Source organism: Protomyctophum parallelum (assembly GCF_964188405.1).
Source record: "Protomyctophum parallelum genome assembly, chromosome: 3".
NCBI classification, from domain to species: domain Eukaryota; kingdom Metazoa; phylum Chordata; class Actinopteri; order Myctophiformes; family Myctophidae; genus Protomyctophum; species Protomyctophum parallelum.
In genome coordinates, this window is record NC_139698.1 from 57,941,062 (window position 1) to 57,953,936 (window position 12,875).

The window sequence follows — 12,875 nt, forward strand, 5'->3', positions numbered from 1 at the left end:
CAGGAGGGAGGGGGCTTGGACATGTCTTGGATGGGACTAGGGCATGTCCTAGGTTGGAGGTGAGGCTAGGAGGGGTATATAAGGGTCAGACCACTCAGATGTGAGACACACTTCAGAGTGCTGACAACTTCTCCTGGGATCACGTCCATCAGAAGTATAGCTTCACACGGCGGGACGTTGTTTTTGAAGTTTCGTTAATTTGAACCTACACACAGACTAAAAAATACAGATTTCAAAATACGAGAACGGGATCATCAGAGAGGAACAAAAAAATGGAGATGGAGATGCAGAACGAAAGCGTCTACGAGTACTATGACTACGAGGAGAACCAGACGTCGTGCGACTACTCAGAGTGGGGACCTTCGTACTCCGTCGTCCCGTTGCTCTACGTGCTCATCTTCGCCCTGGGCCTGTCCGGAAACGGACTGGTCATCTTCACCGTGTGGAGGGCACGGCAGGGCGACAAGCGGCGGCGCACCGCCGACGTCTACATCGGCCACCTGGCCGCGGCCGACCTGACCTTCGTGCTCACCCTGCCTCTGTGGGCGGTGTACACGGCCACGGGCTACCACTGGCCCTTCGGAGTGGCCCTGTGCAAGGTCAGCAGCTACGTGGTCCACCTGAACATGTACGCCAGCGTCTACTGCCTCACCTGTATGAGCTACGACCGCTACCTGGCCATCGTACGCTCCTCCTCGAGGTGATTAGAGTTTTTGACTTTCATCTTGATTTGGGTTTTTGACTTTTTTATTTTCAATTTCAATATAGAACGTTTTAAACGTGGGGTTCCTAGTTATTTTAGTTTATTTTATGAATGAAATGAAGAAGAAAACTATAAGCACATTTTCTCTATGATTAGTTCTTTTTTTTAAGTTTTGTAAACAAACAATCCATTTTACAGGTATCTTAAATATTATTTCAGTTTATATAAAATGTGTATTAGTTCAAATTCAGTTATTTTCCTTTAGCTATACTTTTACTTAACTATAACAACCCTCTCTGTGTCCTCTTATGTCCAGCTCACAGCTTCGTACCCGGGGCCACATGAGGGCGTCCCTGACAGTGATGTGGCTCCTGTCTGCTCTACTGGCTGCGCCCACTCTCATCTTCCGCACCACCAGACACGAGGAGACGAGCAACCGGACCTCCTGCGTCATGGACTTCAGCCTGGTGGTGACGGATAAGTACAAAGAGAGCCTGCTGGTGGCCGGCCTCAGCCTCTGCTCCTCAGTCCTGGGGTTTCTCCTACCTTTCCTGGCCATGATGGCGTGCTACTGGTTCATCGGATGCACCGTCACGCGCCACTTCGACGGCCAGCTGCTGCGCAAGGAAGAGCAGCGCAAGCGGAGACTGCTGAGGACCATCACCACGCTGGTGGTGGTGTTCGCCGCCTGTTGGACTCCCTTCCACGTGCTGAAGAGTGCCGACGCTCTCTCCTATCTGAACCTGGCCCCGGACTCCTGTGCCTTCCTACGTTTCCTCCTCCTGGCTCACCCCTACGCCACCTGTCTGGCCTACGTCAACAGCTGCCTCAACCCCTTCCTGTACGCCTTCTTTGACGCGCGCTTTCGCTCCCAGTGCCTGCGCCTGCTCAACCTGAAGAAGGCTTTGCGTGCCAGCCCCGCCATCTTGCTGTCTTTCCAAAAGACCCAGGTTCAGAGCCTGGACACAAAGTATATCAGCTGAGCACGATGGCAATGCTTTTTGTCAGTTGTCAGGACTATAAACGGAGCTAAAGTGGCATGTCCCACATTATGTGACTGAAAAGGGTAAATTGAGGATTGTGGTGTATTGGTTCAGACATTCTCCTCATGGGCTTCCGGTAGAAGCAATTCATGTTCGAGGCAAACTTCTTAAAATTCCTCAAAACAAGGGAACAATCTGCAGTATGCCTATGGTGCAGACACTGTGGGAATGTGTGTAAAATGGACCAATATGTTACTGTTGCTTATTGCAGAGATTATGCACAGTGTAGCTTGGACCTCTCGTGCCTCTTCTAGCTCTGGTGAATAACTGTATTAGTATGCTTGTGCTGCATGCACTTGTTTTCATGTGTAAGCACTTGATTGTTTTAATTCCAGTCTTATGGGATATACACGTATTGGTGTTTGTGTGAATTGTTTTGCCAGTCAAAAGAGGAGACCAAGATTGATCATGGTTGTAATGAGCGACCTTGATGTGTAAATATGTGAATACACATTGTGAATGTAAAGTACTTTATGAAATTCAAATTTATGATTTGTAATAAAAAGATGGATTAACAAACAATTAAACTTGTCCGTCTGTTGCTTATGTGTAGTCCCCAGCCAAGGGTTGGGATTCGTTAGGATTTTAACGGTTCCGGATCCTTACCGGATCCTTCTTAATGGTTCCGGTTCCTAACGGTTCCCTTAACGGATACTAATATTATTCTTTTCCCCTTTTTTTCTGACATAGATTATGCTTATATTAACTAGCTAACCTAACCAAGTAATTAATAAACACAAATTTGCACTTTACAATGCACTTTACAATTATGAGGTGGCACAATTATTTAAACTTCACCACCACCACCACCAGCTAGTCACCACAACAATATCATTGTTGTTTGTACTGTATATTGCAATTTGTACTGTGTATTAAATATACAGTACACATTGCAATAATTATATTGTTGTGGTGACACATGTTGTGTCTTTAATGTTCAGATTAATTTAATATGAAGGACCCCTTACCCTAATGGAAACAAGCCATAGTGCTTTCTTGGATTATAAAATCCTGTTAGCAGACCTTGTATTGAACTGTAGGCTAAGTTCCTGTGACTTTTTCTGCAAACTGTAAAATTATCAATCTATGGAGGTATATGCACCTAAACGCTCAACAGTCACGCGATTAATTTAGAGCCAAATCACTGCAGATTTCTGATCGTCTGCACCTTTGTTAAATTGACGCACACAAGCACATCCGTATACACACACACACACACACACACACACACACACACACACACACACACACAACCACAACCACGCACACACACACACACACACACACACACACACACACACACACACACACACACACACACACACCTCTCTCTCTGTCACATCCTGCCGGGAGCTGCCTATGCCATAGAAAGCAGAGGTGGACCCCAGGCTACAGAATAGCTGACTAGCACTGCCACCCCTAGGCTTCTTCAGGAGAATCCTGAGAGCATCATTGTAAGCCACCTTAAAGGTATATTCAGTGATTTCACTTAATTCAAATATCACTTATTTTTTTGTTTTGTTGTGACAATCCTCCCTACTATAGAGTGTGCTGGCCATATAAGGAGTTCCTCCCTGTCCCCAGTTAACCCCTGGGGGTCAAACAACCTTAGGTTTCGTTTTTGACTCTCTATCCTGATTGGACGAAAGGCTGGGTCCCACAGCCAAAAACGAAACCTAATGTTTTTTGAGTGAAATCACTGAATATACCTTTAAGCTTACGCAAGCTTTCTGTTTTCATAAATCACCCATAAGGGGGGCTGTATACAGCAGGGTGCAGTAGTGTGTCTGCAATCCACGTAACTCGAGAACCGTTCACCAAAATTCAAATTTGACACACGCGTTCCACACCACCACAGGGAGTGCAGTGCCCGGCCTTGAGTCGTCCAGAACCAGCACAAAACCTTGATCTGTCCGGGCTCTGGACAGGGCCCAAATTTGCCAATTGTGACCAGATTTGACTGAGTGACTGCCATCGCGCAAATTCCAGAGGATTTTTTTTTCTTCCCCAAAATGAGTTTATAGCACAGGCAGACTCTTCACATACTAGAGCATGTCTGAAATCAGAGCTGAAATCGACATGTAAATATGAAATAAATGCTTAAATATGTATACCTAGGTGTAATGTTATGTTAGAGACCACAGAAGTGAACAGATGTTTTCTGCAAGACATTACTCTATAAGCTCTATAATCTCCAAAACTGGTGGGTCAAACTGAACAACCAATATGTCAATTTGAAGCTATGATTCCCTGCTTTCATATGACATGAAAACGAAACGAAAATTCAAAACAATCCAATGGCAGTCCCTCAGTCGAATTTAGTCACAATTGATCACACCTGATCACCCCTAGAACTCCATATATGGAGCTGGCCTGTTCTGACATCACAATAATGGGTAACACTTTACAATAACTATCCGTTATAACTAGTTTTACTAGATCATTAACTTTTAGTCAATAAGTTATTAATGAGTTGTTAAATATTTTATAATAGTTAGTTAAGCATTAATAACTATATATAACATATAGAATATAGAATATATATAATACATTGTTAATAGATCATTCATAAACTGTTAAACAAGTCATTAATGATTTGTTAAGCATCTATTAATAGTTCATTGTTAATAGTTCATAATTTGCTAATAGTAAAAGGGATTCATAACTATGTCTAATAACTATTTAATAGATAATTAATAAAGCATTAGTCAAATAGTTAATAATGTCTTGTTAAATATTTGTTAACAGTTAGTTATGCCTGGTGGTTACCCCCAGACTATCAGTGAACTCATCAACGGTATGATAATTATTCATAATGGAGTTAAATACTTAATGATTATGAACAAGCCATTAGTAAATCACTTACTAATGTCTAGTTAAGCATTTGTTAATAGCTAATATATGCTATTGGGACGTTATTCTAAAGTTGCGACAATTCCTCATTTACTCTTGTTAATAAATGAGGAATAGTTGCAACTTTAGAATAACGTCCCAATAGCATATGTTAACTATTAACAAATACTTAATTCATGTTGGTAAATGAGGAATAGCTCCCAATTGCATATTTTAACTATTAACATATACTTAACTCATGTTTGTAAATGAGGAATAGCTTTTTTGGATGCTATAGTTTACAAAACAAATACCACATATGAAACAGGGAAACAAAAGCAGTTGTAGGCTACATGCCACATGCCACATTCTTATGAGCTGCATTACACTGAACACACAACAGAACACAGCTTGGCATATAAACAACTGGAATAATAAAAAAAATAAAAATAAACGGAGGCCGACCAGATCTGTAGTGTAGGCTACACACAATGGCCCTCATTTATCAACCGTGCGCACGCCAAAATATGGGCGCACGCCAAAATTACCGACATTTTCGGCATTTAACATTTCCGGCAAAGCTTGAAATTGAACGTGACAACGTTCAAAACCCACGTCTGCTCGGGACCTGGCGTACGCTTTGTCCTTGGCTGTTTTTCTGTCTTACACAAGCGGAGCAGCCTTGTCTGAACTGCTGACACGCTTATAAACATAGACAAATGTAGAAATAATAAGGATAAGAACTATTAAAAAAAAGTTGAATGGAATTCCTGTCTCGTGTCTCATTTCCACGTTTGAATCAGTATAGAATAGATTAATCATGGATTACAATAATAATAATCGAAATAATAATAATAATAATAATCTAAATAATATCTAGCGACATATCTAGCGTGTTGTAGGCCTAAAGCCATGCATCCATCTATGGAATCAGTCCATAGATGGACCTCAGGCTCAGACTAAGGCTCAGACCTCAGCGCATGCGTGAGCGTCTGACAGCAGCGTTTGACAGCAGCTCCTCTGACGCCAGTCACTTTTAAACAAATGTAGGCTTTATTTTATCAATCTTGTCAGACCACAGCCTCTTATGTACTTGTCTTAAAAGAACAAACGTGCTAAGCTATCGGATGCATAGATTAAAAGTCCGGTTATTGCCTTATGCGGACGGCCTCGGCCTGGATAGACACCAGCGTTAGCCCTGGGCTAGTTTGACAGCTAGCCTGCTGGGCGCTGGCTGGCAGCCAGCCAGCCGAGCAGCCTTCCAGCACCAGAGCCACACGCAATCACCGAGAAGGAACCATCAAGTCATAGAGGCAGATACAACGCAGTAGGCCCAGTCACTGGGCCTACGCCGGTGAGTTCCGTTCCAGTCAGGACCTGCCGTGCCATATGATTTGTGCTTAATTCTCGCTGTGGGCTACCGACGTGTAGCCCTTGCGGGTACGTTTGCTGTGCTGTGACGTTTGCTTTACTGTGCTGCCTGGCCGTCTACCTCTACTTCTCGCCCTGCTTACATCACCTATACATTTCCGTTACACCTTTACTGGCCAAAGCTTTTTTCCCCCCAGCACCACCACCACCACCATGCCGCCGCTTACCTCACCTCCAAACTGCGACGGCTGCCTCCATCTATCCCAAAGAGTTGCTGAACTGGAGGGAAGAATCACCATCCTTCACCAAATCAAAGATGATGAACTACTATTAGATTCCATATGTCCTGATGTTGTGACTGTCCCACCTGCCCTGGAAATAGACTCATCCGATCCAGAAATATACATAGGTACTACCGCGGCTGTGTCCTCTGAAGCAGCGGGTGATCTGGACGTCACTGTCCCGATGTTGGTGCGCAAAAGACCCGCCGCCCCAACGGGGGACAGGCGGGACCTGGATATCACCGTCCAAATGGAGTCCAACTACTGGAACCTGCATGGAGCTAAGCCAAAGTCCGACCTCAGTTGTGCTCCACTCCTGGCCTGGATGGCCCCTGGGAAATAGCCCCTCGAAATAAGGGGAAAAAATTACACTCCGTAGTAAATAAACCCCATCATGATTTTCAAATCTCCACCAGCAATAGCTTCGCCATGCTGGGAGATCAGGACTAATAATTATCACACTAAATATTAAAACAATAATAACACATAGACAGCTAAATACAATAATAACACATAGACAGCTAAATATTTCTATGTCAAAGCGTGCAAAAACTCCCTCAAATGTAATAACTGTCACATTAGTACCCTCTTTTCATCCCACCTTAGCCTCACACGACAATAACCACGAGCATCTCCCCCTGGGTCATGCTGATTCTATTTCCACCTCCTGTCCGCTATCCTTCCCTGTTCTCACTAGGACAAGACTACCTTCAGTTAATCTCATCCCTCGCACAGTCACCCCATCAAATCTCATTCATATTCCCATTAGACCCAAGACTCCTCCCACTAAGGCCCTTCCATTTAAAATGGCCCTAATCAATGCCAGGTCAGTTTGTAATAAGCCCTTTATCATAAGGGACTTCTTTAAAACTCATCAGCTTGATTTCCTATTTTCAACTGAGACCTGGTTGAAAACCCAAGACAATATAACTATAAATAAACTTTGCCCAGCTTCCTGTAGCGTCATTAGTTCACCTAGGACCTCTGGCCGTGGAGGTGGCTTAGCGGCAGTCTTTTCTAAAAAGTTTGCTTGCCGCTCCGTGGCCACTGGTAATTTTAACACATTTGAAGCACTGCTGCTCAAGATTGGTTCAGCAAACCCTCTTTTTACTTTACTATGTTATCGCCCACCATCAGGCTCTAAAAGCGAGTTTTTATTAGAATTTCCTGAATTTTTATCGTCCATTGTGACGAAGTTTGATAATCTAACCCTAATTGGTGATTTCAATGCACATAATAGACAATGCCTCTGATAACTTTGCTCAGGAGTTTATTAATATAACACAATCACTAAACTTGACTCAACATATATCAGGGCCCACTCATGACCAGGGTCATACTCTGGACTTGGTTTTCACACTGGGTCTAAACATCAATGAGTTACGCATAGATGAGTTTTCTGTTTCTGACCATAAATATATCACTTTTAATTTAGATTTTATCCCTGAGACCTTTACCCATCACACGGCCAATCCGTTCCCGATCACTAAACAGCGGCTCTGCAGACAGATTTTCTTTAGTCTTTGCAGACCTCAGTAAGGAGGAGTCCACTCTTACCCAAACTGACACCAACACCCTGGTCAGCCATTTTAACCACCTCTGTCTGTCCGCCCTTGATTTAGTTGCCCCCCTCAAAATAAAAAAGAAAACGGTTATTTCATCCCCCTGGATTAATGATGACATCCGTGCACTGAAGAGGGAGTGCAGAAAAGTTGAGCGCAGTTGGAAAAAGTCCAAATTATCAGTGCACTTCAACCAAATGAAGGAACTCCTCTCCTCCTTCAATAACAAAGTTGAAGATGCAAGGACTGCATACTTCTCCAACCTGATAGACAAAAACATAAATAAACCAAAAGTTATTTTTTCTGTAATCAACACTCTAGTTAATCCAGCTGCACCTCCTATTCCTATTCACTCCGATAACGACTGTGAGCTATTTCTATCATCTTTTCTCGACAAAGTAAATAATATCTGGTCTAATATAACCTCTTCCTCCATAGCTGTTCTGCCTACACTAGTCTCTCCCCCTGTCCCCACACTGTCTCATCTAAGTACAATCTCCATAGAAGAACTCATACCGATTGTTGCACATATGCATCCCTCCTCTAGCCCCGCTGACAGTATCCCCAGTTCACTCTTAAAAACAGTTTTCAACAGTCTAAGCCCTTTCATTCTGTCCATCATCAACAGTTCTATTTCCTCTGGCTGTGTTCCTGATTATTTCAAACATGCAACTATTCAACCGCTGTTAAAAAAACCTAGCCTAGACCCATTAATCCACAGCAACTATCGACCAATCTCGAAACTTCCGTTCATCTCCAAGGTTTTAGAAAAGGTTGTCTGTAACCAATTGTTGCATCATCTCAACCAAAATAACTTATTTGACAAGTTTCAGTCTGGTTTCCGCCAAAAACATAGTACTGAAACTGCACTTCTTAGAGTCTCCAGCGATATAATCATGAAAGCTGATATCGGAGAATGTTCAGTGCTGCTACTGCTGGATCTTACTGCAGCATTCGATACGATCGATCATGCCATACTCCTAAACCGGCTCCAACAGTGGGTGGGGTTAGGTGAACTGGCCCTGAAGTGGTTCTCCTCTTACCTGTCAGGGAGAAGTGTTGCTGTTGCCGTCAATAGCTTTGTCTCCTCCTCTGCTCCTTTGACATGTGGGGTCCCCCAGGGGTCCATCTTAGGTCCTATCCTTTTTTCTATTTATATGTTACCCCTTGGTGCTCTCATAAACACCTTTGATGGTGTCTCATATCATTGTTATGTATGCCGATGACACTCAGCTATATATTTCCTTTAAGCACACAGATACTAGCAAACTCACTGTATTGCATGACTGTTTAACAGCTATCAACAATTGGATGGCTCAAAATGTTCTGCAGCTTAACCCCAGTAAAACAGAGATCCTCATCATCAGCCCCGAAAGTATCGCTAATGCCATTCGGCTATCCCTGGGCCCTTTGGCTTCTAATATTAAAGACTCTGCTAGAAACTTAGGTGTCTTCTTTGATAGCCACATGAATTTCAAGTTTCATGTAAAGAAGGTCACCCAGTCCTGTTTTTTCCACTTACGTAACATCTCTAAAATAAAACCACTCCTCTCCACTCAAGACTTAGAAAAATTAATTCATGCTTTCATCTCTTCCCGACTCGACTACTGTAATGGACTATATACCTCCCTCTCCGCGTCATCTATTCATCAACTACAATTAATTCAGAACACAGCCGCCAGGATTCTTACAAACACCAATCGCAGATCACATATCACACCGGTGCTCGCTTCACTTCACTGGTTACCCATTAAATCCAGAATCAACTTCAAAATAATTCTTACCACTTATAAGGCGTTACATGGGCTGGCCCCACCCGACATCTCAGACCTTCTGCTCCCAAAACAAAACACAAGATCACTCCGGTCCTCAGACAAGGGCCTACTGAAAATCCCGGCGACGAAACGGGTAACCAAGGGCGACCGGGCATTTGCCGTAGCTGCTCCCACATTGTGGAATGCCCTCCCCCTTTTTTATAAAGAATGCAGAGTCTGTTGACATTTTTAAGAAGTCACTGAAAACTTATTTATTTCGTTTGTATTTTGAGCTGTGATTTGTTGCTTTTAATTGATTGTTTTTTACCTTGTTGTACAGCACTTTGTAACTGTTGTTTTGATAAGTGCTTTATAAATAAAATGTACTTACTTACTTACCCCCGCATCAGCCAGGTGACAATAATCACAAGCATTAGAAACGACCAATTACAAACATGAATGTAGATTCACGCACCTATTTAAATGAGCCTTGCCAGTCATCTGATCTCAACAATGGCATACCTGGACGCCAATGGACGTTGGCGACCTGCAAGGACGTCAATGCAGCAGCAGCAGCAGAAGAGGAGGAGGAGGAGGAGGAGGAGGAGGAGGAGGAGGAGGATGAGTCCGGTGAACGACTCAGGGCCCAACGGGTCTTCAGAGACCGGGCGGACCTACTGGCAGAGGATGACGGCTGGCTCATAAGTCGATTCCGTCTCCCAAGACAGGTGCTTATTGAGCTAGTCAACAGGCTTGATCCCCTGTTGAGGAGGCGAACCAGGCGCTCACGCGCCATACCTGTCCACGTCCAGGTGCTGTCGATCTTGGGGTGTCTGGCCACCGGGACTTTACAACGTGAGATCGGGGATAGGTCTGGCATCTCACAGCCCTCCATCAGCCGAATGATGCCCTCAGTGTTGGAGGCTATTAAATCCCTCACTGAGGAGTACATCCGGTTCCCATTCGTTGACGACCAGCAAACCGTGATTAAGAGAGATTTTTATGAGATTGCTGGTCTTCCGAATGTGGTTGGTGCGATTGATTGTACTCATGTGCATATTAAACCACCCTCTGATAATGATTATTCATACATCAATCGCAAAAACTACCATTCCATCAACGTGCAGGTGATCTGTGATGCCAACCTATCCCTTCTCAACGTGGTAGCCCGGTGGCCAGGGGGGTCTCATGACTCATTTATTTTCCGCAACGGAAATATCGGAATGCAACTCGAGGCTGGTGCATTAGGCGGCAGGAGCTACCTCGTGGGTGAGTATAGGCTGTGTTAAATATCGAATGTATTGTAATGTATTACATTTACTAAGTTTTCGGTGGGACTTGTGTTCTAGGTGACAAAGGCTATGCAATGGCTGACTATTTAGTCACGCCATTGCAGGATCCAGCTACTGACCAGGAGCGCAGGTTCCAAGCTGCGCATATTAAAACCTGTGGTACAGTAGAGCGCTGCATTGGCCTGTTAAAGGGTGAGATGCTTTTGGTCACATGTGTAGTAGCCTAGCTCTTTATTTTCTGACATAATTTATTATTTGTATATTTACGTTTCATGCATGCATTCGTTTGTATCAAAGGCAGGTGGATTTGCTTGAGCAGCACTGGGGGCACGCTATTGTACAAGCCAGTGAAGGCATGCAATATAATATTGGCCTGTGCGGTGTTGCATAATATTGCCCTGGCCAATGGCGTGCCCCTGGAGGAAAACCTTCAGCTCCCACCAGATGAGCCGATGCCCATTGACCCCCCACCGGAAAACCCCTACCCGAGAGCTAGACAGAGGAGAGAGGACCTCATAAGGCGGTTCTAACAAAGTAAGTAAAGTATACAGTTTGGAATTGGCCCAGATATGTTACACATAGGAAGAGGAGAGGAATATTTCAGCGCGGAGGAGTGGCTCTGGGTTCTCCCAGAACTGTAAAGAGCCCCGCCGCCTAATCTTATCTGCTCGGCACATAAAATCGATACCCCCAAAAAAAATGATTATAACCGTTAGTGGGGGAGCTGTTACCATACTATAATATATGAACGTAAAAATACATTATTTGTGCGAGAATATCTTTTCTAGTGAATGCTCTTCCTAATTTCTCAATTTTTCAACCTTCTTCTTAACTAATTAGGTGACACTGAGTCGATTGGTGCAGGTCTCGAGTGTTAGTACAGCAGATAATAGGAACGATCTTTCACTCGGTGATACAAGCGTGAAATTTGGCATGAACATGCCTCTGGGTCACCTCTTTAACTTTTTTAACCGAGCCAGCGAAAATCATCAAAAAAAAGTCATTTTTCAAGATGGCCGCCAAATAAAAAAGGCCTTTTGTGGCGGTTCTGGACAACCGTGGGTGCGGCCGACTCGAGACCGGGCAGTGCACTCCCTGTGTGTGTTTGTAACGTGTGTGTCGAATTTGAAGTCGGTGGGGCGAACGGTTCTCGGGTTACGTGGATTACAGATGTACACACGCACACAACATTTGTGCAATATAGCTGATCATTGGAACAGTTGTTCGCTTGGTGATACAAGCGGGACATTTGCCATGAACCTTCCTTTGGGTCACCTCTTTAACTTTTTTAACCGAGCCATCCAAGAATACAATATGGCGGTGCTATTTCCAGATGGCCGCCACATCTAAATGTTAGCCTATGTCTACATTTCTTACAAATTTTAGGAAAGATTTCACCATTATAGATAGATAGACAGATTTGTTTTATTTATATATATATATATATATATATATATATATATATATATATATATATATATATATATATATAGTTTTATTCTTTAAATTATTTTCTTATTTTTTAGTTATTTTTTTTAGTTTTCATACTGAAGTGGCTAGACTTTGTGTAATGCATTATTCACATTCACAGCTGCACAATGCTGTACAAGAAAGAGATGAACGGAAACATTTGCACCTGCCAGTAGTACAGCTTTGTTTGCAGGAGCATTTTGTTAATTCCTGGCAGCTGGCAGCAATTGGTGGAAGTGATGACCAATTCACCAACCACCTTTGTCCTTCCAGTTTCCATCCCCATTCTGCAGGACTTGGAATATCTGGCTGAGTGATAGTTGCTTGTCCCCAGACAGCTCCTGCTTGGTAGGCTGCACGTTTAACGTGTTCCTTCAGGGCAGCCCTTGTTGGTGAAATGGCATTATATGGCCTCTGCTTGCGGGCAAACATATGCAGTCGTGCTCATTGACAGATGTGGCTGCACTGGATCGATCATACAGTATGACAACAAATTTCTCCAGCATTTGAAGATCATCTGCATCAATGGTTGTGGGCCAATGACTGAGCTTGGCAAATGCCCCGATA

General features: G+C 43.5%; 1 protein-coding gene across 1 annotated transcript; it reads left to right on the forward strand.

Annotated features, from left to right (window-relative positions):
- Positions 1–278: 278 nt before the first annotated feature.
- On the forward strand, positions 279–1,686 carry LOC310856770 (apelin receptor B-like; the record flags this gene model as incomplete). Its single annotated transcript, XM_083762245.1, has 2 exons — positions 279–700; positions 1,020–1,686. The coding sequence occupies 2 exons, from the start codon at positions 279–281 to the stop codon at positions 1,684–1,686; spliced, it is 1,089 nt and encodes a 362-aa protein (XP_083618371.1).
- Positions 1,687–12,875: the final 11,189 nt, after the last annotated feature.